The sequence below is a fragment of the Lissotriton helveticus genome, chromosome 7, assembly GCF_964261635.1.
Source record: "Lissotriton helveticus chromosome 7, aLisHel1.1, whole genome shotgun sequence".
Taxonomy (NCBI): Eukaryota; Metazoa; Chordata; class Amphibia; order Caudata; family Salamandridae; genus Lissotriton; species Lissotriton helveticus.
In genome coordinates this window covers 867,600,336-867,627,398 of record NC_136068.1, presented here as the reverse complement: position 1 = coordinate 867,627,398, position 27,063 = coordinate 867,600,336, and the positions used below count along the sequence as shown (strand labels likewise).

The 27,063-nt window shown below is 46.8% G+C and overlaps 1 protein-coding gene across 2 annotated transcripts in view; it reads left to right on the top strand.

Annotated features, from left to right (window-relative positions):
- RARS1 (arginyl-tRNA synthetase 1) overlaps positions 1 to 27,063 on the top strand; it is a 176,292-nt gene that overhangs the window by 121,699 nt on the left and 27,530 nt on the right. For both annotated transcript variants that reach the window (XM_078653389.1, XM_078653390.1), the window contains exons 13-14: positions 18,588 to 18,760; positions 24,115 to 24,359. In XM_078653389.1, coding sequence (XP_078509515.1) covers positions 18,588 to 18,760; positions 24,115 to 24,359 — 418 coding nt within the window. The remainder of the gene's footprint in view (positions 1 to 18,587; positions 18,761 to 24,114; positions 24,360 to 27,063) is intronic.

Here is a 27,063-nt window from a genome sequence, read left to right as displayed (position 1 = left end):
CAGGCAAGAGAGGAACCGTACACTCTGCGTGTCAAGCCGCCACCTAAGGTCAACCTCAACAAAGCGGAGGCACATGGCTGCCAAATCTCTCCGGACATCCAACACTCCCAGCAAGTCACCAACACCTATCATCCCGAGTCTCTACATGGCTGGCAACCACCAACACCCCAGCCATCAGCACCTGCGCCAATCAACACCACTGCCAGATACCGGCAGTGTGGACTAGCAAGAAGTTCAAGTAAGACGTGGTCCGTGACCAAGGAACCGACGAACTTCGACACCCTTAAGAACCAGAAGTATAACCATTAACAGGAGAAGGTCGCGACGACTAGTCCAGTCACAGAGTGGAAAAGAAGACAGTGTCCTAGAGCCAGGACAAGACCAGAAAGAAACGGGCGGAGTGCACGCCGCTCGGAGAAACCTGATCAGGAGGACAAGAGCAGCGAGATGGACGGACCGCGTCGCGAAAAGGAAAACAGAATAGAAGGGCACGACGCCATGAAGGAAAGAGAAGAAAGGAGTCATGTGGCACGACGCCATCAAGAACAACAACATCCGTAAAGGTGAGGAGAGGTGTGACAAGTCTACACACCCACCAGAAGAAGAGGTGACACGCACCACAACACCACGTACAGTGACCCACATGTCCAGGAGAACATTGATGGCACTAGAAACAGAACATGCATCTATTTACGAGCAACCCTCCTCCGCGCAGACAAAGCGCGCCAACGCCAAAACACCGTGACGGTGAATAGCGACCACAAAGACAATAGCACAGCATGACAACTCATGCCCAAGATGAGAACCGACCACCCAGTCTGGTCACCAAGGAAAGAAAAGCAACAACAGAGAAGATACGACGACAGGTCTAGTCACCAAGCCAAGTGAAGACAGTGTCCTACCACATGGACAAGACCACGGAGACGATATGTAGAGGGCCCGCTACATGGAGAATCCTGGTTAGCATGAGAAAGCAAGAAAGAAGACCGGACCGCGTCGAGGAAGTGAACGAAGAGGAAAAATGGAGAATCACATCACTCCACAGAGGAGGAGAGAGAACTACAGCACACAGGAACATCGGTGCTGTCCAAGGAGCATCGTAACAATCAGCACACAGGAACATCGGTGCTGTCCAAGGAACATCGCAACATCCGTGTGGATCCCAGTAATCCCTACAACCTGCATTCGAAGAGACCAACCACTGATGAACTGCATGGGTGCCCCGTGAACCTGAAGCTGACCGAAGCAGAGCATACCCGAGCACTAGACAATCCACCCTTGTGGACTACACAAGACTCGACTGTGGCCATGTCCGAAGTTCGGCAGCGACCCGTACAGCCCACGCGATCAAGTGGCGGTCCAGGGGACAAGGGCCTCGGCCGCATATCCTGTGAGAGAGGAATCCGGATGGGAGAGGTGCAGCAGCGGCAGCTCCACGACAGGCAACAGGAAGCATGAAGGCCCCAGGTAATCACCTGGCACCGAGAAACGGTCGGTTGAAGACACTGAACCCATGTCCTAACGGCAAGACCATCCTGGCGGATGACATCAACACCCCCGAGGACATCATGAGAGACTTGGCGGTGAGTCCGTTGGCAGTTCGGCAGCGACGCCTTTGCGCGGCTCATGCGAAGCCCGCACGGCCCACCCGGTCCCGTCGTGTCCGGCAAGAGGGTCCTCCCAGCGTCTCTAGTGAGAGAAGAGTCCAAGCAGGAGAGGCCAGTCTTCAAGGCTCCCGTGAGAGAGGAGTCCAGCAAGAAAGGCAAGTCGGAAGTTACCTGGCCGGACGGAGATGTGAAGGCATCAAGATCAGCAAATCCAAAGAAAGACCTCTCGTGCCATAATCGTCTCCTACAACCAACAAGCGTGGTCATCCACTGGACTAGGAACACCTGCGAGACCCCTCAAGGGTCACACCCTTTCTGCTCCCAAAGTGAGAACACTGTACATAAGCGTCAACACAGCAAGACAAGGATGATCTGAAGTACACCGCCGAGGTGAAGCTCATCTGACCGACTTTGTAGTCCTGGAACTTTCAACATTCTCCCAGCTGATCGCCTGAAGAAGATCTGTTGAGGCTATCAACTGTTATTGTTCTGTTTTCTTACAGGTTGGACATTCGCTTTTCCTTTCATTAAAGTTGGGGAGGAATGTAGTGTCCTGCTAGGACACAGTCTAGTTGTTTCCTATGTAATCCTACACTAAACACCCACCCACCACAGACGTCACTGGGTCAGGTGACGCTGTCAATAAAAGAGCCAGAGCGCACGTGCTCGTGGCCAGATCTGCTATCCCCTAACTGGTGTCTGTGTGACTCATTCCTTACACCATGTGGGCCTAAGGCCCAACACTACAGCCCGCGGTTGTAATGCCAACGTACTGACACAGTAAAAAGAGTTAAGGGCCTACTGCACTAGTCGATTGATCTGCAACACATGATTCCTCTGCCACATGGGACCACAGGTGTGTGCAGGGGCGCAACTAGGTCTTCATTTCGGGGGGGGGCTAACATGGCAAAAGAAGGGGCGTGGCTAATGTTAATCAATGGGGCGGAGCTAAAATGGCAGATAATCAGGATCGGTTAATGCCCCCTCACACCTTAAAACCCATACCCGCCCTGAACTCTAAAATTACCCCCGGCACCCCAAAACCCATACCCATCCTGATCCCTAAAATTATCCCCCCCCTGGCACCCCAAAACCCATACTCACCCCACACCCTAAAATTACCCCCTGGCACCCCAAAACCCATTACCACCCTGAACCCTAAAATCACCCCCCTGGAGCCCCAAAGCCCATACCCGCCCTGAACCCTTAAATTACCCCTGGCACCCCAAAACCCATACCCACCCTGAACCCTAAAATGACCCCTGGCACCCCAAAACCCATACCCGCAGTGATCCCTAAAATTACACCCTTGCCCCCCAAAACCCATACTCACCCTGAATCTTAAAATTACCCCTGACACACCAAAACACATACCCACGCTGAACCCTAACATTAACCCCCTCACACCCTAAAACCCATACCCGCCCTGAACCCTAAAATTACCCCTGGCACCCCAAAACCCATACCGATCCCTAAAATTATCCACCCGGCACCCCAAGACCCATACCCACCCCACACCCTAAAATTACTCCCTGGCACCCCAAAACCCATTACCATCCTGAACCCTAAAATCACCCCCTGGCACCCCAAAACCCATAACCACCCTGAACCCTAAAATGACCTCTGGCACCCCAAAACCCATACCCGCAGTGATCCCTAAAATTACACCCTTGCCCCCCAAAACCCATACTCACCCTGAATCTTAAAATTACCCCTGACACACCAAAACACATACCCACGCTGAACCCTAACATTAACCCCCTCACACCCTAAAACCCATACCCGCCCTGAACCCTAAAATTACCCCTGGCACCCCAAAACCCATACCGATCCCTAAAATTATCCCCCCGGCACCCCAAGACCCATACCCACCCCACACCCTAAAATTACCCCCTGGCACCCCAAAACCCATTACCACCCTGAATCCTAAAATCACCCCCCTGAAGCCCCAAAACCCGCCCTGAACCCTAAATTTACCCCTGGCACCCCAAAACCCATTCCCATGCTGAACCATAAATTCCCCCCGGCACCCCATAACCCATACCCAACCTGAACCCTAAAATTGCCCCCTGACACTCCAAAACCCATTACCACCCTGAACCCTAAAATCACCCCCCTGGAGCCCCAAAACCCATACCCACGCTGAACCCTAAAATTAATCCCATGGCACCCCAAAACCCACACCCACCCTGAACCCTAAAAGTATCCCCCCCTGGCACCCCAAAACCCATACCCACCCCACACCCTAAAATTACCCCCTGGCACCCCAAAACCCATACCCATGCTGAACCATAAATACCCCCGGCACCCCATAATCCATACCCACCTTGAACCCTAAAATTGCCCCCTGACACCCCAAAACCCATTACCACCCTGAACCCTAAAATCACCCCCCTGGAGCCCCAAAACCCATACCCGCCCTGAACCCTAAATTTACCCCTGGCACCCCAAAACCCATACCCACCCTGAACCCTAAAATTACCCCTGGCACCCCAAAACCCATACCGCAGTGATCCCTAAAGTTACACCCTTGCCCCCCAAAACCCATACTCACCCTGAATCTTAAAATTACCATTGGCACACCAAAACACATACCCACGCTGAACCCTAAAATTAACCCCCTCACACCCTAAAACCCATACCCGCCCTGAACCCTAAAATTACCCCAAAACCCATACCCATCCTGATCCTTAAAATTATCCCCCCCCCCCCGCGGTACCCCAAAACCCATACCCACCCCACACCCTAAAATTACCCCATGGCACCCCAAAACACATTACCACCCTGAACCTTAAATTACCCCTGGCACCCCAGAAACCATACCCATGCTGAACCATAAATTCCCCCCTTGCCCCCCAAAACCCATACCCACCCTGAACCTTAAAATTACCCCAGGCACCCCAAAACCCATACCCATGCAGAGCCATAGATTCCCCTCTGGCACCCCATAACCCATACCCACCCTGAACCCTAAAATAGCCCCTTGACATTCCAAAACCCACACCTGCCCTAAACCCTAAAATTACCCTTGGCACTATAAAACACATACCCACGCTGAACCCTAAAATTAATCCCATGGCACCCCAAAACCCACACCCACCCTGAACCCTAAAAGTATCCGCCCCCCTGGCACCCCAAAACCCATACCCATCCTGATCCCTAAAATTATCCCCCCCCCGGCACCCCAAAACCCATACCCACCCTACACCCTAAAATTACCCCCTGGCACCCCAAAACCCATTACCACCCTGAACCTTAAATTACCCCTGGCACCCCAGAAACCATACCCATGCTGAACCATAAATTCCCTCATTGCCCTCCAAAACCCATACCCACCCTGAACCTTAAAATTACCCCAGGCACCCCAAAACCCATACCCATGCAGAACCATAAATTCCCCTCTGGCACCCCATAACCACCCTGAACCCTAAAATAGCCCCCTAACATCCCAAAACCCACACCTGCCCTAAACCCTAAAATTACCCCTGGCACTATAAAACACATACCCACGCTGAACCCTAAAATTAATCCCATGGCACCCCAAAACCCACACCCACCCTGAACCCTAAAAGTATCCCCCCACCCCTGGCACCCCAAAACCCATACCCACCCCACACCCTAAAATTACCCTCTGGCACCCAAAAACCCATACCCATGCTGAACCATAAATTCCCCCGGCACCCCATAACCCATACCCACCCTGAACCCTAAAATTGCCCGCTGACACCCCAAAACCCACACCTTCCCTGAACCCTAAAATTACCCCTGGCACACCAAAACACATACCCACGCTGAACCCTAAAATGACCCCTGGCACCCCAAAACCCATACCCACCCTAAACCCTAAAATTGCCCCCTGGAACCCCAAAACCCATACCCGCTCAGAACCCTAAAATTAAACCCTGGCACCCCAATTTGTAACCCACCATGAACCATAAAATTACTCACTGGCTCCCTAAAACCCACACCCACTCTGAACTCTAAAGTTACCCACTAGCACCCCCAAAAGGTAATGATGTGCTGAAAAATGCATTAAAGGTACTGGAACTTACATAAAAAACTTCTGACTGCTCCTCTGATACTATACTGTGGAGTCGGGCTGATCAGCAGCACTGCGTCCTGGCATCCAGCCCCTCGAAGGTCTCAGAGTAGATAGGTCTCCTGGATTCTCCTTGCCTGGGTCCCCTCTGCTTCTTCGCTGCTGCCCTTGGATGCGAAAATAGAAAGATCCATGGCCCTGATCACCATTTATCTGGTGAGCAGTGCGGTGGATGTGAATTCCATCCAAGTGCACAGACAGCAGGGTGAAAGGGATGGCAGTGCAGGTGATGCTTTTCCTTTGAAAATTAATTTCTGCTGGTGTCTTAGCCCAGGGTTTGCTGTCTGTGCACTTGTATGGAATACACATCCTTACAAGTGCACAGACAGCACACCCTGGGCTATGACGCCAGCAGAAATTCCCATACAAAAGAAAAGCGTCACCTGCACTGGCCATGCCTTCCTCCCTGCTGTGCACTTCACACCCCATGCTTATAACCCATCAAGTGCTTAGGTGAATCCCTGCCTTCAGGCAAGGATTTCACCTCTGCGCCACTCTAAAGGAAAACAAGAGGTCAGGGCAGGGGGGTTCACTCGAGGAAACTGTTCAGAGGCTGGCTGTCTGCTCGGGCTGCTGGGCCTCTCAGAATGCATAATAAAAATCACATTCTCGGCTCCGATGCGCAGCGTTAGTTAATGATTTCAGTGCGTGTCATCTTAGCCCGGGCAGAGGAGGCGACGGGGGGGGGGGGGGGGGGGGGGGGGGGCGGAAGCCCGGTGAGCCCAATGGGTGTTGCGCGCCTGGGTGTGTGGCTAATCCCGTCATGTGAACAATAAATGCTGAACTGTGCTTCTGAATAATCACGGAGGCTTCATGGTGAAAATATATTCAACTTTAATAGCAGTAAAGAAACCTGTGTCCAATTAGCCAGACACCAACAGCTTATCTCTCCAACCTTCCTGGAACCCCCACTATGTCATAGTCACCTGGCCATTCCTACTCCCCTCCGAAGAATATAAACTACAAGACACAGTATAACAATATTGAATCCTACATCAGTGTAATTTAACATTTTGGTCTTGACTTCATCAGCTGAGCAGGTTGGTTGGCCCGTATGTTATTATGTTGCCAAAATAAATTGATTTGAATATCCCTCAGCGTTTCTCCCTCTTAGATCAATGGTCATATTAGTTTTCTAATTCTAACAAAATGTGCTGCTTGAAAAGTTTAGTTGCAGAGCTTGCTACCAACCGATTTCATTATGTCAATCACTGGGATATTACTGTTGTCTTTATCTAACAAGCTCTGGTTGGAGCTTGTCTGATAGCCTGAAATTATAGCTTTTCACAAATTGAAATATAGGTCCCTACAGCGAGACGCATGCTCAGTGCTGTGCCTTCGTGCCTAAATTCTGCAGTCTGAGCCCCCATAGTGCAGCTTTGTTTCACCAACAGTCAAATAAAGATTTCTCAGCCTCCACCACCTCCCCCCTGTGGATATGTGCTGTAATGTGCAGCTTCATTTTATTCGCCTCTCTGACTGTATTGATTTTCGAGTATACATGGATGTGAAAGCGAGATTTCGTAGCTTCCTGGACCACACAGGCCTCATGATTGAGTGCAACATATGAAAGGGGACCTACAGCGGAGAAATAAAGTCTTGGAGAGTTTGTGTCCCATTCACAGGGAACACTGCCTTGCTTTCCAGACTGGAATTTGGGAAGTGCCCAAGATTCATTTACTTATGGTTGGTCCCGGTCTATAATGGTAGAACATTGAGATGCAATGGTGCCAAGAGTAATTAGCAGTCACTAGTATTCAATGAAATTATTTTTTCAATGAAATTAAATGGGGATTTATAAAGCGCACTACTGCCCGAAGGCGTCAAGGCGCTAGCTTCAAATAGGTAAACTGCATAGAGGAAGAGAATAAAATTACAGATTAAATAACCATGTTTTAAGTGCCTTCCTGAAATTGGTAATACCTTTCAGCGTACGAGGGAGAGAGTTCACTCACAGTCTGGTGGTGCCTACAAGAAAGTCTTTGCCACCCCAGTTGGCGTTCCTAAATTTAGTCACAATAAGATTGTGTTCTGAAGCTGGCCAAAACGGTATATGCGGAACATACCATTGAAAACAGCTCCTGAAATATTCAGCGGCATTGCCTTGAAGAGATTTTAAAACAATCTACAGTGCTTTAAAGTCTATACACTTCTTAACTGGAAGCCAGTGTAGATGACGGAGTGCAGAAGAAGCAGATTTGTATTTAGGGATGCTTAAAAGAAGGCATGCCACCGCATTCCGTATAATTTGAATTTGGGTCAAAGATTTTTATAAATAGGGCATTACAGTAGTCAATCCTTGAAATATCTATTGCAGTTGGCACTGTTTTTTGAAGCTCAGGAGGGATAAAAGGAAATATTTTTCTAAGGAGTTTTGAGGTGAAAAAAGAGGTTGATGTAACAGCATTGACCTGTCCCTCGAAGGATAGGTTATTGTCAAAGACCACTCCAAGATTCCTTACTTTATCAACTGGAGTAGGTAATGTTCCCAATTGCTTTGGCCACCAGGTAGGGGACCAGAAAGTGGTGTTTCTTCCAAAAAGTATGACCTCGGTTTTGCTAGAATTAAGCTTTAAGCAATTTGAAGCCATCCATTTTCACACTTGGAGCATACAGTCCTGAAAGAGCGAGGCAGTCTCATCAGGGTTGCTGGCTACCAGTATCGCAATTTGTGTATCATCGGCGAAGAATACCACCTTGAATCCATAGAGATTTGAACAGTTTGGCCAACGGGCCACATAAATATTTTAAAAAGTGACAACCCATGTGGTACCGCCGTATGGTCGGGAAAGGGTAGGGAAGCGATACTCTTCCAGAGCCACAAATTGCTCACGATTCTCAAGAAAGGATGCGTGTAGAGATAGGGAAAGACCCGTTGTCCCTATAGCTCCGAGACAGTCCAAAAGTATGTTACGATTGACCATGTTGAATGCTGCGGATAAGTCCAATAGAACTAATGCCACAGTGCCTCCAGTATCGACCTTTCGTCTCACTTGTTCTGAAGCTGTAATCAGGACAAGTTCCGTACTATGTTGGCCTCTGAAGCCAAACTGCGTTGAGTCGAGAAGTCCACGGGTTCAATAAAAGCTGAAATCTCCGCATTCATTGCCTTCTCGACAGTCTTAGCTGGAAAAGGGGGTCTAGATATAAGTCGGTAGCTATTTCGATCTGAATAGTCCAGACTAGGTTTTTTTGTACCCTTCCCCCCTTTGTTTTGTCGGTGATGGATGTATTGATCCAAGAGGCTGTTGACAGTCAGTAACCCTAATGAGTAGTTGCACAATACTGTTCTTCCTTTGTATTGCATGAGCACATTATTATAAGACGTCAGGTGTAAACTGGAGGCATTGACCAATTTCACAAGATTTGCTTACAAAACCCATAGATCACTGGTTTCTAAACTTACTCCACAAAGGCTGATTCATGTCCTATTTTCAGTCGTGCAGTTATGAGAAATTTTCAAATTCATTTGTTTACTTTGTATTGGGCATGGATTTAAGTGTTTGCCAACATTGCACACATGATATTTATCAGTGCTCCTTCAGGGGATTTTCTTGGGCCGAAATACAGACCAAACATTTCTGTAGTGTATTTACTATACGCTCCTTTAAAAAGAAAAAAATAACTTTGGTCCGTGTTACCCTATGACACAGGTTTTGGGTGAACTCCGAAGACCTCTTGACTCTCTGAGTTCAATGTTGTGTTTATAATGGGGCTAAGTTCATGGACATGATTGGCGAAAATATGCTGTTTACCGGATTCTAATTCAGTGACCTCCTGAACACATCATTAGGCTGCAGCTGCTGAGATTTCCGTTTAAACATAGCAGAGGTCAATGTATCCAGAGACCCACTACCCAAACAAGGTTCCCACCATAGCAGAATCCATGTCTAATTGGCTAAGTTCTAACTTTCCCCCGCACAGAAGAATTCAACGTTGTTTTGTGTTGTATTTCCAAATTTTCTCCATGGTTGTGACTGCTCTTCAATAGTAATCTTAAACAAGCATTTGCAATGCAATAGGTCTCGCATTAGGAAAGTTTGAGCTATTGGTATTGTGTAAATTACACATTTTTTATTTATGTGTTGGTTTTGAAAATAGCGAAATTGATAGCTTTGTCATTTACATGGCCAATAGTTACAACTTTCGCAAATGTGACACCTATAGCATTTGTAATGCAATATGTGTTGTATTTACGTGACTTACATGTATTGATATTACAAATAGCAATGGCTTTTAATTTTTTTTAAATAATTAATACTTAAATAAAAGTTATTGCACTTTATAATGGCAATAGCTTAAACTTTTGTAAATAACTTTTGTGAAGATTATGTTCAGTGTATTTTATTGTGACGAAAATCCAAGAACAGAAGTGAAATATTAACATCTTTTTGTGACATTTGTAATAAAGCTTGAAACATTGAGAGAACATATTTGAACCAGTTGTTGTTGAATGGTTGCACAGATTGATGCTGTGGTGGTGCTGAGTGATGATGTGGCGTTCAGTGATGCTGTTGTAGCGCATAGTGATGTTGTGGTGCCCCTGAGTGATGCTGTGGTGGTGCTGAGCGATGCTGTATGCTATGCTATGTTTTGTTTCGCTATCCTATGTATTGTTTTGTTATGCTATGTTTTGCTATCCTATGCTTTGATTTGTTATGCTATGCTGTGCTGTGTTTTGTTATGCTATGTTTTGCTATGCTTTGTTTTGCTATGCTATGTTTTGTTGTGTTTTATTATGCTATGCTTTGCTATGCCTTGTTGTGTTTGATATGCTATGTTTTGCTATGCTATATGTTGTGTTTTGTTAAATTATGCTATGTTTTGTTGTTTTGCTTTATTTTGTTATGCTGTGTTGTGTTTTGTTATGCTATGTTTTGTTATGTGTATGCTATTTTTTGTTTTGCTATCCTGTTTTGTTTTGTTATGCTATGCTGTTTTGTTGTGTTTTGTTATACTATGCTTTCTTATGCTATCCTATGTTTTGTTGTGTTTTGCTATGCTTTGTTATGCTATGCTATGTTTTGTTTTATTATGCTATGCTTTGTTTTGCTATGCTATGTTTTGTTATGCTATGCTTTGTTATGCTATGCTTTGTTATGCTATGCTAAGCTTCGGTTTGTTATGCTATGTTTTGTTGTGTTTTGTTATGCTATGCTATGTTTTGCTATGCTATGTTTTGTTTTGCTATACTATGCTTTGCTATGCTATGTTTTGTTGTGTTTTGTTATGCTATGTTTTGTTGTGTTTTGCTATGTTTTGTTATGCTATGTTTTGTTATGCTATGCTTTGTTATGCTTGGCTTTGTTTTGTTATGTTATGCTATGTTTTGTTATGTTATGCTATGTTTTGTTCTGCTATGTTTTGTTATGTTTTGTTATGCTATGCTGTTTTGTAATACTATGATATGTTTTGTTTTGCTATGCTTTGTTATGTTATGCTAGGCTATGTTCTGTTCTGTTATGCTATGCTATGTTTTGTTTTGTTATGCTATGTTTTGTTTTGCTATGTTTTGTTTTGCATTCCTATGCTTTGCTATCCTATGCTTTGTTTTGTTATGCTATGCTATGTTTTGCTATCCTATGCTTTGTTTTATTATGCTATGCTCTGCTGTGTTTTGTTATGCTATGCTATGTTTTGTTGTGTTTTATTATGCTATGCTTTGTTATGCTATGCTATGTTTTGTTATGCTATGCTTTCTTATGCATTGTTTTGTTATGCTGTGCTTTGATTTGTTATGCTATGCTAAGTTGTGTGATGCAATGCTATGTTTTGTTTTGTTATGCTATGCCGTGCTTTGTTATGCTACGCTATGCTATGTTTTGTTGTGCTATGCTGTTTTGTTGTGACTTGTATGCTATGTTTATTGTGTGTTGTTATGCTATACTATGTTTTGTTATGCTATGCTATGTTTTGTTATGCTATGCTATGTTTTGTTTTGCTATGCTATGTTTTGCTATCCTGGTGTGCTGTTGTGTGTGGGGGGGTTGTGTTTGGGGTTGTGGGTGGGGTTGTGTGTGTGCGGTTGTGTGGGTGGGGTTGTGTGTATGTGTGGTTCTGTGTCTGTGGGTATGTGTGTGTGGGTATGTGTGTGTGGGGCAAAACCATGCACAAATTGCTTAAACCAAGGTAAGCCGCTCACCTCTTTGTCTCCTACCTGTAATCCATTCCACGGGACAACATTTCTTTATTTAACACCTCCTTTTAGCGTCAGCGCTAAGTACCATATTTTAATATTGAGAGCCACTGGGCATTGCACTATTAATTATTGACCAGGTATTGCTTTATATACATTAGAAGGAGTTGAAACGTGTGAGGAGGCACAGCACATTATTGGCTGCACCCCACAGCTGCCGGAAGGAAGGAAGTAGGGCTTTGGAAATAAACAGATGTGACGAGATTCACTTCGGCAGCTGTCTGTGGAAAATTAAAGGAGACCCCGCTGCTTTCACAGAGCGGAAGACTGTCCAGTCTGCAGCACGAGGTTTTACGACATCTTGCCTTTGATCCTGCAGTTTTATCACAGAGGGAGCTGCCGTGGGGACAACACAGGCAGTGACTTTAGAAGTTAAGCGCATGGACACTGAATGGCAGCAGAGTGGGGCTGCGACATCTGAAGGCCTGCACGAAGCCTCCACAACATTGCTGTCCATGTTAAATACACTCATGGCGGACCGCGCCGCAGTTGCTATTGTCCACTCACCAAGGTCTTCAGGTGCCGTGGTGTCCTTTGATGTCAGACTCTTCTTATCAGAGCCGGTCAGGGGGAGCCTCTGGATTAAGTCTGCAGCCGTCGTCATGGAGTCCAGGAGAGATCAGCTACCGCTGGACTTGAGGTCCGGTCCTCTGGGGAACCTGGTCTGCATCGGTGAGCCACCTGGCCATGGGCCGGAGTCATTGGGTGCAGAGTGGGCAGGCCTCACAGTTCCGGAGGACACCAGATACATTTGTGTAGGCTTCTTAGGGACAGATCAGCTGTCCTTGGTGGTCTCTGGTCTTTGTCGAAGGGAAGGCAATCTTCCTCAGATACTGCAAGTTGCTGGCTGCAGGACAGGCGGCGTCTTCTTTTGCAGGGTCTTTGAAACTGGAGACAGGCCGTTAGTGCTGGGGCCAAGTCAGTAGGTGTCTTCAGGCTTTGCTGCATGAAATCATCTTCTTTCTTTTTAGGTCAGTAGGAACTAGATTCAGGGTCTAGGGGAGCCACCTAAATACTACATTTAGGGGTGTTTTAAGGGAGTGTCAGGTAGGGCCAATGGGTATCTTAACAGGGGTGACTACATCCTCAATTATGCCACCCTCCTGTGGGAGGGGACATAATGCTAGCCGTGATAGGAGGAGTCCCCCCATCTATAAGATGTGGGGAACTGAAAGATGTGCTTCTCCGAAGGGGCTACTCCCTCCCCTTCACGGCTACCCCTCCAGCCATGCCACCTCAGTACCACCGCATGTCGGTGGACCATCGTGATCTTCTTCAGCAGGAAGTCACGGCCCTCTTGGCCAAGGGGGGCATTGAGCATGTTTCTGGGCCAGAAGTAGGTTGTGGTTGTTATTCCCACTACTTTCTGGTACCCAAGAAGGACAAGGGCTTGCGTCCTATCTTGGACCTCAGGAACATCAACCGCTTCCTCCGGAAGGAGAAGTTCAAGATGTTCACGCTAGCTCAGGTCTTGTCTGCTCTCGACCCTGGAGACTGGATGGTAGCGTTGGACTTGCAGGATGCATATTTCCACATCCCCGTCCTGCCGGCCCACCGGCGCTACCGGCGGTTGACGGTAGGCCACAAGCACTTTCAGTTTACTGTGCTCCCCTTCGGCCATACCAGCGCCCCTCGGGTGTTCACAAAAGTCATGGTGATGGTCGCAGCTCATCTGCACACATCAGGGGTTCCAGTCTTCCCCTATCTCAACGACTGGTTGTTGAAGGCGGGCTCACCCAAAGCAGTTGTCTCCCACCTCCAGCATATGGCCGACCTCCTGCAATTGCTGGGATTCTCCATCAACGTTCCGAAGTCGCACCTGATTCCCTCTCAGAAGCTCCTCTTCATTGGAGCAGTTCTGGACTCAGCGCAGTTTCGGGTTTATCCTCCCGAGCAGTGAGTCTGGGATATTCAGGCTATGATTCCGATCTTTCAGCCTCTATCCCGGGTTTCGGTCAGGATGACCATCCGGCTACTGGGCCTGATGGCCTCAAGCATCCTGCTAGTGGATCATGCCAGATGGCATATGTGGGCTCTGAGGTGTGACCTGAAGTTTCAGTGGGCTCAGCATCAGGGCAACCTGTTCGATCAGGTCCAGATCTCGGAGGGCACTGCACGACAATTGCAGAGGTGGCTCACAAATCGTGATTGGGTCAATGGCAGATCCCTCTCCCGTCCCCAACCGGAACACACAGTTGTGACGGACCCGTCCCTTCTGGGATGGGGCGGCCACATGGAAGAGGCGGAGATCAGAGGACTCTGGTCTCCGGCGTAGTCCCGGCTCCATATCAACCTTCTGGAGCTTCGGTCGTTCCGAATTGCACTGAAGGCATTCCTTCCCTTTGTCTTGGGGAGAGTAGTGCAGGTGTTCACAGACAACTACACCGCCATGTGGTACTGCAACAAACAGGACGTGGTGGGGTCGTGGACTCTGTCAGGAGGGTCTGCGCCTCTGTACATGGCTGGAACATCAGGGCATTTCCCTGGTGGTTCAACACCTAGCAGGTTCTTTGAACGCCAGGGCGGACGAACTCAGCCGCAGGTGCATGATGGATCCTGAATGGCGTCTGAACTTAGAAGTGGCGCATGGTCTCTTTCAGTAGTGGGGAGAGCCTTGGTTAGATCTATTCGCCACCGAAGAGAACACACAATGTACTAAGTTCTGCGCATTGGACTTTCCAAGGGGACACTCGCTAGATGGCGCGTTTCGTCACAAGTGGAGTTTCGGTCTACTATATGCCTTTCCGCCTATACCACTTCTACCCTGAGTGCTGAAGAAGATCAAGCGCGACAGGGCCCAAGTCATTCTTTTGGCTCCGGACTGGACTCGAAGAGTATGGTATCCCGAGCTACTCAGCATGGCTTTAGATCTCCTGATCCGACTGCCTCTTTGGGAGGATCTTCTGATGTAGCAACAAGGGACGGTCCTCCACCTGAACCTGTCCAGCCTCCACCTCCTTGTGTGGAGATTAAGCGGCGGCAGTTGACGTCTTTTGACTTGCCTCCCGAAGTTTGTGATGTAATCTTGGCAGCCAGGCGTCCCTCCACTAAGACGGAATATATACCTGCTGGTGGAATATGTTTGTGGCCTGGTGCACAGCAAAGGCTGTGTATCCCCTTTCTGCCCCTCCTTCAGAGGTCCTTCTATTCCTCTTTTCTTTGGGGCCCAGCAGGCTCTGGGCACTATGAAGGGCTATCTCTTGGCCATTTCAGCCTTTTTACAGCTTACAGATCAGCCTTCTCTTTTCAAGTCCCCTGTTGTAAATAGATTCTTAAAAGGCATTACTCATCTTTTCCCTCCTGTTCCTTTCATAATGCCTCAGTGGGACTTGAACCTGGTTCTGACATTTCTGACGTTTTCTCCCTTTGAGCCACTTCACAATTGTCCTCTTCGTCTTCTCACTTTGAGGACAGCTTTCCTGGTGGCCATCGCCTCTGCCAGAAGAGTGAGCGAGCTCCAGGCTCTTTCTTCTAAACCTCCTTTTCTCTCTGTCCTTCCGGACAAAGTGGTTCTCAGAACTCGTCTATCGTTTCTGTCAAATGTCACTGCCTTTCACATCGGGCAGACCATCACTTTGCCCACCTTCTGTCCGCCTCTGCATCCCTCAAAAGAGGAAGAGAGGCTCCACCGTCAGGACCCAAAACATGTGCTCTCCTTCTACCTGAACCGCACACAACAGTTCCGGGTGGATGACCAGCTCTTTGTTGGCTACGTCGGCGCCAAGAAAGGTTGGGCCGTGCACAAGCAGACCATCTCTCGTCTGTCGTTCTGTGCATACAGGCTTGTTATTCTTTGACTAAAAAGGAGCCTCCGGTGGGACTGCGCGCCCATTCTACCAGGCCGACGGCAGGCAATAATGCTTTGGAACAGGGAGTTCCCTTGCATGACATCTGTCAGGCAGCTACATGGGCCTCACTGCACACGTTTACCAAGCTTTACTGCCTGGACAGCCAAGTCCGGAGAGACGGCTTCTTTGGCCGTTCTGTTTTCCAGGACTTTCTGGTGTTATCTTGGTTCGTAGACCCACCACCGGGGTTGGTATTGCTGGGGTATCTATTCTAAGGTAAGGAATCTATCACTACGTGTTTCTTTCAGATGCACAAGTTACTTACCTTTGGTAACGATATATCTGTAAGAAACATTAGTAGTGATTGATTCCTTACCGCCCCAGCCATCCTCCTCGTTCTGAACTGTTTTCTAGGGTTAAGGTTATCCCTTTTAGAGCCCTAGTTTCAATCCACCAGTGGTCAGTATCTTGCATGGCTCTGCGTTCCTAGCGCTGAAAGTCGTGTACAGTCCTGATGCCAGGGCCCTTGAGCGCGTCTAAGTAGCTCCAGCGACGTCATCTCAGTGACGACGACACATGCGGAGCCGCACGACGCCGCCTACCGACGCGCAGGGGTACTGCTGACGAAAATGTTCAGGATCCAGTCTGACGCCTGGGGGTAACTCTAAGGTAAGGAATCTATCACTACTAATGTTTCTTACTGATATACTGTTACCAAAGGTACGTAACTTGTGTTTTAAATCCAAGGGTGCTGGAGGAGGGAATTAAGTATGTTTAATCAGTGCTTAAAAAGCATCCTCCAACTGACCCCTCCAGATTTCCCTCTCGCAACCTCTCACCCTACCATTCTAACAGAGCTAATTCCAAACACATCAATATGCAGTTCACATCAGTGGCTGAAAGTGATTGCTTCGAAAATAGAGCATTATTTAACAGGCAAGCGGCCCTTCTAGCAGCCATGCCAACAGTCTTTGGAAAAAAGGAGAGCTGATCCATTAATAAGGAAAAAACAAAAGAGTTGGGGGCATTAAGAGATGAAGGTGTCCAGTTCTTGATGCAGGCAAGAGCAGCAGCTGAATTTCAACAGTGATACTAGGAGGCTGTTTAAATGATCTCTCATTGAAGACCTTTGTTTGACGTAGTCTCTGTGGTGCAATGCTTTACTCCTAGTATCAGAAGGTTCTGAATGAGGGGCATTGTTTTTCTGCCTTCAGAAAATAATAATTGGCAAGAGGACTTATTGTCCGACATACCACTTAAAGAAGGAACATTCAAGTAAGATACATGGTCCATGAGAGGATTATTAGATTAATCCTGTTAAGGGAAGGCTTCTTTTTGGTATGTCACAGGCTTCAGGTTCAGAATGAATTTGCGTTTTAAGCATCCCATGGGTTATTGCAGTAATGTATGTGTTACTTTTCTCAGTGGAATCAACCTAAGATCAGGGTAAGCAATTTAGTTCTTCCAGTGAGTGGAGGCCTTCAATCAACAAAATTAGTGGTTCCCAGTAAAACGAGTGAGGTCATCAGGCGGTGTCCGACCCAAACAAAACAATGGCCTCGATAGATACCAGTAAACGCTACTCCAATGATTGCAGGGCAACCTTTCATGCCCAGGTGCCTTTCCACCAGGTATGTCAGTGAGTGTGACGTAATCTGGTCGAAGTAGATAGTGTAGTTAGTACAAACCCAACAAGCAGTTTACCATGAGCACCAAAGGGTTTGTGGTATTACCAGCACTGATATGCCTATGGTGAGGGCAATGCTCGATAATGATGATCAAAGCTGTTGCTCTCCTATCATGCATGTATTTACAAAGCAGATAATGTCGTAGTCCCTGGTCAACGTGGGAGATCTCCTACAGGCAAGATTTAAGGTAAAGAATGAGGCATGTCTTTTTTATTTTTTTAAAATTTTATTTATTGTTTTACTTCAACAAACAGTCAAACATTGAGCAATGTAAACAGGAGCAGAAATAAAATGAAAAACAGACAAAAAAAATACACAAATAGGGGGAATATCTTAAATCCATTTGGTAATTGGAGCCCAGATTTTAGAATGAGGCATGTCAAGTGTTTTTAGAAGGTTTCACAGTCGTGGCAAAGATCGCCTTCGCTGGAATTATTCTTGATTCTACATACTTACATTTAAGAAAATGCTGACTGGAAGATACCGGCTATTGCAGTGAATCAGAGTTCATCTAAGCAGTACCAGAGTTTGAATGAACAGTGAAAAGAGAGCTTCCTTATCCCTAGAGCAGGCTTAGAGGTGCCTCTTAACCTATGCCTCTGTCAACCCAAGTAAATCCTAGATGCATGAGTGAGATTGCTGGGTGTTTCCAGAGTATTGGCATTCACAACAGACTAGTAGCATCCTGACGTTTAATGTAGATATCCTTGGTGATGCTGATGTCATGGACAGTGATCACTGTAACATTTGATTGGACAGCAGTATGCATGAGAGGAACCATGGATATCCAGTAGATGTTGGTTACTGCACACTTCCATACTTCTGTAGTTTTTTACTGGTCCATTTCATTACCTGGTTGTTATGTAAACTGTTCTGATTGTTTGCTATGTCTTAATATATCACTATGAATACACTCCACAGAAAGACTATCCTTCTCAGTAACGGTTGCCGGAATCAAAGCTTTCTGCTTCTTGTATCTTTGTTGGTAGAAATAAATATGTTTCTCATGTGATGCAAATATTGTGAGATTACTCCACCCTCGCAAAGTAAAAATATTTTTGGGGTGTTTTATCAGTTGGAATATTTATTTTGTCAAAGGCCAGAACTTTGCCCAAACTAGTATTTTCATATGTGCCACTATTGCTTTGGTGTACTGAAGCAAATTGTACTCCGTGATTAGAAAAGTGATCCATACTTTTTCTTTGAAAGGTTTTAACAGCAGAAGAATTGAAAGCTGCCCAGGAGTCTGTAGCATTTGGCTGTGTGAAATACGCCGACCTCTCCCACAACCGAATGAACGACTACATATTCTCCTTCGATAAAATGTTGGATGATCGTGGGAACACAGCTGCATACCTGCTCTATGCCTTCACCAGAATCAGGTGCCTTGCTTTGCTTTATTACTAACAGGTCAAAGAAGATAGGTGTGATGATAATGACTTTGTGTATAATTATAATACTTGCACAACACAATAATTCATAGTAAAAGAACAATTGCATCGCATCACTGATAGTTGTGGCAAAACGAGGTACAATTGTCCCAGATAAAATTATGTCCATCACTATATCAAAGGGCGACCCCAGGGCAAGGCACTCTCTGCTGAGGAAAGAGGGCCAGTTGGCAATGATAGTCTTAGTGAGTGTAATTTATTTCTTGATTATACATCTTTGAAGGCAGTCCACTAGTCCTGTGGCAGAGCGTTCTTCTGTCAGCGTCAAGTGGAGGATCCGGCCTTGACACTCGGGTTGTCCACATAGAACAGGGAGGATATAAGCAAGGAAACAACAAAAAGAATACTACGAGTCAGTGGTTTGACCGTTTTTTAGGTCTCGGCTAGCGTAGGCTGCGCTTGTGCAGTCTCGCTCGAGACTTTGTTTCTAGTAGTGGGGCTTGAACCCACCCCTATTCTCCATTGGCTGGCTTCCTAAACGGCGGCCAGCCATTTGAGAAGAGGTTTGTCTTTCCATTTAAGCCCCGTCTTTTTCGGATTGGGGGGCGTGTTTTTTCGGCTCTTTCTCTCCTTGACATCCTCAGTCCAAAACACGCCCACCATCACGCTGCCTGCACGCCCAAGTCGGCTTTCTGATTCGTTGACAACTACCAAATAAACACTACCATTGGTGTTCCTAATTAACCAATAAGAGGGCCGACTGGCGCCTGCAGGCAGCTTGAGCAGACACACTGTAGACTCTCTGTGTTACACCCTGCCTGGGTTCGCACTCTGCCTCCTCTCCACTATTAGCCTCGTGTTAATGAAGGTATTGACCTGTCTCGGAGCACTGCATCACTGCTGCAGAAGTACTGTAGAGACCAGTGATGCATTAGGACATTATGATGTCACTGCATAAGCAGAGGTGGGCATGTGGTCACTTTGTCGTGCACCTATAAACTGCCAACAACTAACTTGCAACCTTCAGTTTGAAAATCCAACATACAGCCACAGACGGGAAAACTCTTTGAAGTACGCGATTTACTTTCTTTTGTGAGATTTTCACAAATATTTCCTCGGTGTGTGGCCTCTTGCCTGTGTGGTGTCTTTTTGTGGAACTCATGGACCAATCGCTCCACATGCTATTTTTCAGCTGCATACTGTATCAGTGACAAATTCACACATCGTGACTTTTCGAGGTAAACTGAGGCTTCCTAACCACATCTGGCTGTGGATATTTTTAATGACACAATTAGAGGGCGGTTGAGCGGTCACATCTCGTGCTACCCGGATGTGAATGTGCAGCGGCTACACCTCCACCTCAGACCTGCAGACGACGCGCAGCACCTTCTGGTTTCGGAGTGGGGGCGAGAGCACGCACAGGCGAAGCAACAGCTTCAAGGCCGAGCGCACAGCAGCTCCCTTAATTACATTCATCAGCTGTGCTGGCTGCACTAATGACAGCCTGGGCGCTCGTGCGGCCGCTTCATTTTACGCGCGACGGTAACTGTGAGGTGTCTCCGGGGTCGAGATACTACTCATCTCGTGCCCCTTTTAATTAATATGTAAGTTATATATCTGGCTTCTCTAATCTCCCTACATTAAGGGACCCTCGCTCTGAACAGCATCTACATGTTTGAGCTGCTGACAGTCTCTCTCCATCATGAGCCCCCGATGGACAAACTGTGGGGTCACCCGTGTTTAAAGTCTAGCCAAGACGCTCCATTTTGCAGTTCTTAAGGTTAATTGCTGCCCAAAAGAGAGTCGCCAAGCGTTTGCGCGATCACGCCAGCTCCTGCGCGCGGCAGAGGCGCCGTCCATCTTTCCCTTTAGCGCTCTGGTGACCGGATATAAACATTTAAGAACAAGGGCATTTTCCTGCTAGAGCCCTCTGCAGCCAGCATTATGGGTGGCCTCCCCTCTGAAAACAACATATCGGGTCGCACTGAGGTTGCTGCACGATCAGAGGTCAGACATCACACGACCACAGAACTGGAGCTATTGGCATAAAACATACCAGAAGCAAGAACGACCGGCCCGTGCAGCAGTAAACGGGAGAGACCAGTGGAAAGGAGAGCTCAGCAGTAAACGGGAGAGACCAGTGGAAAGGAGAGCTCCTAATAAGGGCAGCGACCCACTCACCTCCAGCCTGACAGCAGAGCAGGGGGCATGATTTATGGCCTAGCTAGTAAACCTACTGTCCAATTAACGCTTGCTTCTGGGATCTTCCACCACCACATCCACCACCACATCCACCACCACCACATCCATCTCCACCACCACATCCACCACCACATCCACCACCACCACATCCACCACATCATCCACCACTACCACATCCACCACCACCACATCCACCACCCCACCACCTCATCCACCACCCCACCACCTCATCCACCACCATCACCACATCCACCACCGCATCCACCACCACATCCACCACCACATCCACCACCACATCCACCACCACCACATCCACCACCACATCCACCACCACATCCACCACCACATCCACCACCACATCCACCACCACATCCACCACCACCACATCCACCACCACCACATCCACCACCACCACCACCACATCCACCACCACCACCACCACATCCACCACCACCACCACATCCACCACCACCACATCCACCACCACCACATCCACCACCACCACCACATCCACCACTACCACCACATCCACCACCACCACATCCACCACCACATCCACCACCACATCCACCACCACATTCACCACCACATTCACCACCACATTCACCACCACATTCACCACCACATTCACCACCACATTCACCACCACATTCACCACCACATTCACCACCACATTCACCACCACCACCACCACATCCACCACAACATCTATGTGTGTGTGGCTCTGTGTTTGTGTGTGGCTCTGTGTGTGTGTGTGTGTGTGGGTGCATGTGTGGGTGCAAATGCAATAGGTCTCGCATTTGCGAGAGATTAAGCTATTGCCATTTTAAATGACAATACCGTATAGTTATTGGTTTAAAAAAAAAATGAAAACAATAACATTTGCAATGCCAATAGCTCTAACTTTAACAAAGACGAGACCATTGCATTGTAAATGCTTGTTCCGACGTTTGATTAGGGAGGGGGTCAGTGAGGAATTACCACATTCCATCACCTGGTGCAGCCCTGTTTTAGCGGTGTCCTCCCTCTAATTGCCTCCCTTTCCCACCCAATTCTTCGAGTACCTCTGTATACTGCGCCATACCTTTTCCAGCCACGCTTCTCCGGGAGAGTGGCGGGCCGCACGTGGTCTCGTTGTCCTGCTGGCGTCTCCTTCCTTTCCTGGATGTTGGTTTCGGAAAGTTTCACAGGAAATACTGAGGATTCTCGCAAACCGCTGCTTCCTCCTTCAGCTCTCTGGTTCCTCCTGTTCCCTCACTCGCTGGCTCTCACGGGCCTCCATCCTCTTCCGGTTCCTTTTTCTTATCCTCCCAGGATAGGACAGATGACAATGACGTCGATAGACAGGGCTCCTCCTCCTGGACAGCGTATGGCGGCTTATAGGGATATTCCTCAGCCTGCAGGTGAAGCATTAGAGCCTCAGTTTCGAAATGCAATGGGGCACACGTCGTCAGGTCCCCTAACTCGTTCTCGGGCTCCTGACACACCAATACATTACTTTTTTTTCTATGACCCTTGAAAATGTATAATTGTATCACAATATAAATATAAATCTTTTCCCCTTCCTCTGTGAATATAGATGTCTGGCTGGTTATTGATCTGCCCTCAATTCTTTTGTCAAAGCTAACATTTGTCTGGGAGCACACATTTTCCCACCTCTGTTCTTTTCTTCTGGTCAGGCTCACACAGTGCATGTGATCCTCACACTCTTTCTTCAATTCTGCCTTCTGCCAGACCAACAGATTTTACACTTGGCTCCTCACTTTGCCTTTTACTGCTAGTGAAAAAATATGACATTCATATTGGGCGGTTTTTCGACCCAGACCTTCACTGTTTTCTTTTTTGTCCGTAGTACTTTAGTACACACCCTAGAGTGGGAAAGTATGGACACAGACTATAGCTTTGGAAAACCAACTGACTAGATGACATTGATTTTAAGTATTGCTTACATGTAGTTCTGTTAGATGAGGACAGCACACAGAGTTGAGCAGAATTAATGTTGTCCTGGAGTAGGAGATGGTAACATACAGAAGTGTTGGTTGGTGTCTTTTCCTTTTGGTGGATGCCATGTGTTTGTTACAATAGAAGCCTTCTGCTTTCCAGTGTTCATATATCTCATTTTGTCAAAAAAACTGAAGTACAACACGAGTTACTAAATACTCGTCATAGTTGTTTGATTTGTTTGCTGATAATCCTATCATTCGGCACATACAAATAAACAACTTTGTTTCTAGGATGCAGTTGTAAAACTGTTGAAAGAAGGGGGACTGTCTTGACCGGGAGATGTTGTTAATTCTATAATTGCTGTTATGTTTTTGAACTGACTGCTAGTCATTTTGTTGTGCTGGATGCTGTTTTTTTAACGAATGAAGAAAAACTAGTGACACTAAAAAGTTGACTTCTGCTGGGCAGCTGTGTGTTTTTACAATAAAACTGAACTTAGTCATCTTGAGGCACAAGGTTTGGTGACACTTACGTCAGGCCCTCAGCTGGCACTTGTACACATGTCCTTTCTCAGGTAGAGGCGGTGCAGCTCATGGGAGGAAGAAGAGTACAGTTCTCCTGTCCTATTCCTCTCTTCTTGATGATTTAGTCCCAAAGATATTAGTATATTTGAATGCCAGATGTGACTTAAATAGCCATCTTCCTGTTTTTATTCCCCAAAGCCCTTTTTCAGTACCAGTGTTCGCTCATGAGGGGGTAAAGCATGAAATAGTGTGGGCATGGCTAAGGGTATGTGGACCATCACAATTTGCTTTCACCAGGTCTCCTACTTTTACTGCTTCGCACAGTTTTCAGTTGGAGTAACTTATCGGGCGATCCCGAGTAAGGAGGCAAATTTAGATCCATGCGCAAACATGAGTTTGTGCAGGGATTGGAATTTCAGGTTGTGGGGATAATTATAGCATCCCCCAGAATATTTTTCCAGCTAGAGCTTGTCGAAACTTATTTTTAATAAAGAAGCAAAACATGTGTCTTTTGTTGTGCTAGATACTACATTTGCATGTTAAACGTCATTCGTAGGTGGAGAGGTTGTTTGATAACTGTCCAAAAATTGGTGCCAAGAGAGGACATTCATTCAGCTCACACAGGTGTATATTCCTGCAGTAAGGATCAAACCTTTATGTACCTTATATTTGTAGGAGTATTGCACGACTTGCAAATGTGGATGAGAAGATGCTGCGTGAAGCTGCTGAGAAAGAGATCATTTTGGACCACGAGAAGGAATGGAAGTTGGGCAAGTGTATCTTGCGGTTCCCGGAGATCCTACAGAAGATCCTAGATGACCTCCTTCTTCACACTCTCTGTGACTACCTTTACGAGCTGGCCACCACGTTCACAGAGTTTTACGACAACTGCTATTGTGTGGAAAAGGACCGGCAAACTGGTAAGTATACCATAATGCAGAATCTTTCAGCTTTGAAATGGAAAAGAAGCACTACCATTCTCTGGGAGCACTTTTTTTAATTTACTGAATTCCTGTGGTAAAATGTTGTGTATAATTTTTAGTGGTTGTCAGGGGCATGTAAGTCGGGGCTAATGGCTGCTCATGTACATGATGAAATCTTTCTAGGTATCTACCTTGTTTGAAAAAGGATTATCTTAAGTTGTTTTTCATACTGCCTCTTAATCATTCTGAGCCTGTTGGAAAATGCCACCACATAACAGTTGGTAATCAAAAAGCTTCCTGATGGAATTCAGTTTGAAGGGCCACATTGTATAGTTGTTTCATTTATTCGTTGGATTTTAAATCTATTCATTCTTCTTTTTGTTCATTCAGTACATTTGAAAGTTAACATACAATGCTGAATCTTTTTATTGCATACCCTGGGAACTATCATGCATATAAATTTAGGTAGAAATGTATTCTTCTGTCCAAATCAGCGAATAGAAATTGGTGTCCTGTAAACTACAGAACTTCCTGTGATGCAGTAATGAGTTTTGATAAAAAATATATGTAATCATGTACCAAACCTGTTAAACAGTTCATTGCCCTGCTGAAAGTGCCACATTGTTCTGCCTGTCCCTTATCCAGTATTTGGGTATCTTTCATAGATTCACATGCCTGAATCATTCCCCGTCGGCAAGGCGGGAGTCCCATGGTAAATAAAAAAGCAGTGCAAAAGCACTTTGTAGTAGTAGTAGGCCCTAGAACTAGGCCTGAGGCCTAAATTATAGTAGCCTATCTACATCATTATGTCAAAAAGACCAAAGTCTTTGCTCCAACCAATCAGCTCACAGCACCCTCTAGAACCCTCTCTGCAGAGCCAGTTCTCCTCAGATTTTCACCGCACGTCGTGTGGAAGGGAGTCTCCCTGAGTCTTGACTCAGTTTTTTCCTCAGAGCTTCAGGATGTCTGACAAGAAGGCCTTGTTTAGACCTTGCAGAACCTGCGAGAAGAAAAGGGTCCATGTGGATGACCAGCACAAGGACTGTATTTATTGCCTTTATCCCAAACATGAGGCAAAAAATTGTAAGATCTGCCGTACCTTCCCTTCTAAGACCTTAAGGGATAGGGAGGCCAGAGTCCTTTTGTGGCTAAAATCCTCTTCCACGGATTATGATGACAAAGCCTCTACTTCTAGTAAGAGGTCAAGGTCACAGGAGGATAAGAAAAGTGAGGGGAGAAAACATGCTAAAACCTCCCACTCTACTTTAGGCTCTTCACAGAGATCCCCCACATGCTGTCTCTGGAGCCTCAGCCACCAACGATTCCTCTAAGAAAACCGCGAGTAAGAGCTCTTCTGTCTCCTCACCTGTGACTACTATTTCTACTTCAACTTCCTTTTCTACGCCTATGATCTCCACTACATCTATCACTTCGCCTATTGTGTCTACAAAGATTTGTATTGTGGCCAAAAGAACTCTCGTAGACGACTCGTCAACGAAGACATCAGCGTCAACGAAGCCTTCGTCGTCTAAAAAGAGCTCGCCGGCGAAGTTATCGGCGCCACCGTCGACGAAGAAAGTATCGACGATGAAACCGTCGACGAGGAGCCCGTCGACAGCTGTTCCGTCGACGACCAGCCCGTCGACGATTGTCCCGTCGACGGTAGTTCCATCGACGACGGTCCCGTCGACGGCAAATCCATCTACGACGTTTCCTTCGTCGTCGACCTCGTCGACGATAATCCCGTCGACGACGACATCTTTTCAGCAGACAGCTGCACCTTTGTCACCGGTGCCGTCAAAGATGATGGCTTCAGCTTTAGTGAAGCCGATTGCTGGGAATCAGGTTTTTTCTACACCAGTTTCAACGAAGAACTTTCAACTCGTCTCTTACAAGAGGCAACAAGGTTCTTACATGTCGCCACTTATGCCCTCTCATCTTCTGGAATCCTACTCGGATGACGAAGAAGATGATTTTGAGGATGATGATAATGAAGGAGCTTTTGGTGTGGCGCGTCACCCATCTGATCATGTCATCAAGTGTCAAGATGATGATGAAGATGACACTTATACTGAACATTATTATCAGGAGGACATTTTAGTGCCTCATTCTGTGGAACATCAGAGGCGGCCTAAGGTCTCAGAAGTCACCCATTTACCACCTACCCTGATTCAGGATTTACAGGATATGCTGGCAGATTACAAACAACGCTTTCCGCCACATATGCCTCAGCCTACTACTTCTATTCCTCCATCTCAAGTTACACCGCTTTCTCCAGTTGTGGAACCTACACAACATGAGTTGCCTCCACAAGCCCCGGACACGTCCTCAGAAGATGAAGTAGAGGAAGGGGAGTTGCCTAACGTACCTTCATCAGACCCTTGGGATGATTATGTTATTCCCATGCCATCCCCTCCGACTCCTCAGCCTTCAGATTCTTCACCTGAGGATGTGGGTGGGTTTCACAATCTGATGCAGAGAGCAGTAAACAGATTTAAACTCCCGGTGACTGTGGAGCAAACGGAGTGTTTTCTTCATGATTTTAAGGAAGAAACCAGGAAAGTATCTCGAGCCATTCCTATTATTGACTATATTTGGAAAGAGGGTCTCAAAGTAATGAAAAACCCCGCTTCGGTGCCTGCTGTGTTGCCAAGAATTGATAAGAAATACCGTGCCCCGCTCACTAGTCCAGCGTGCCTTA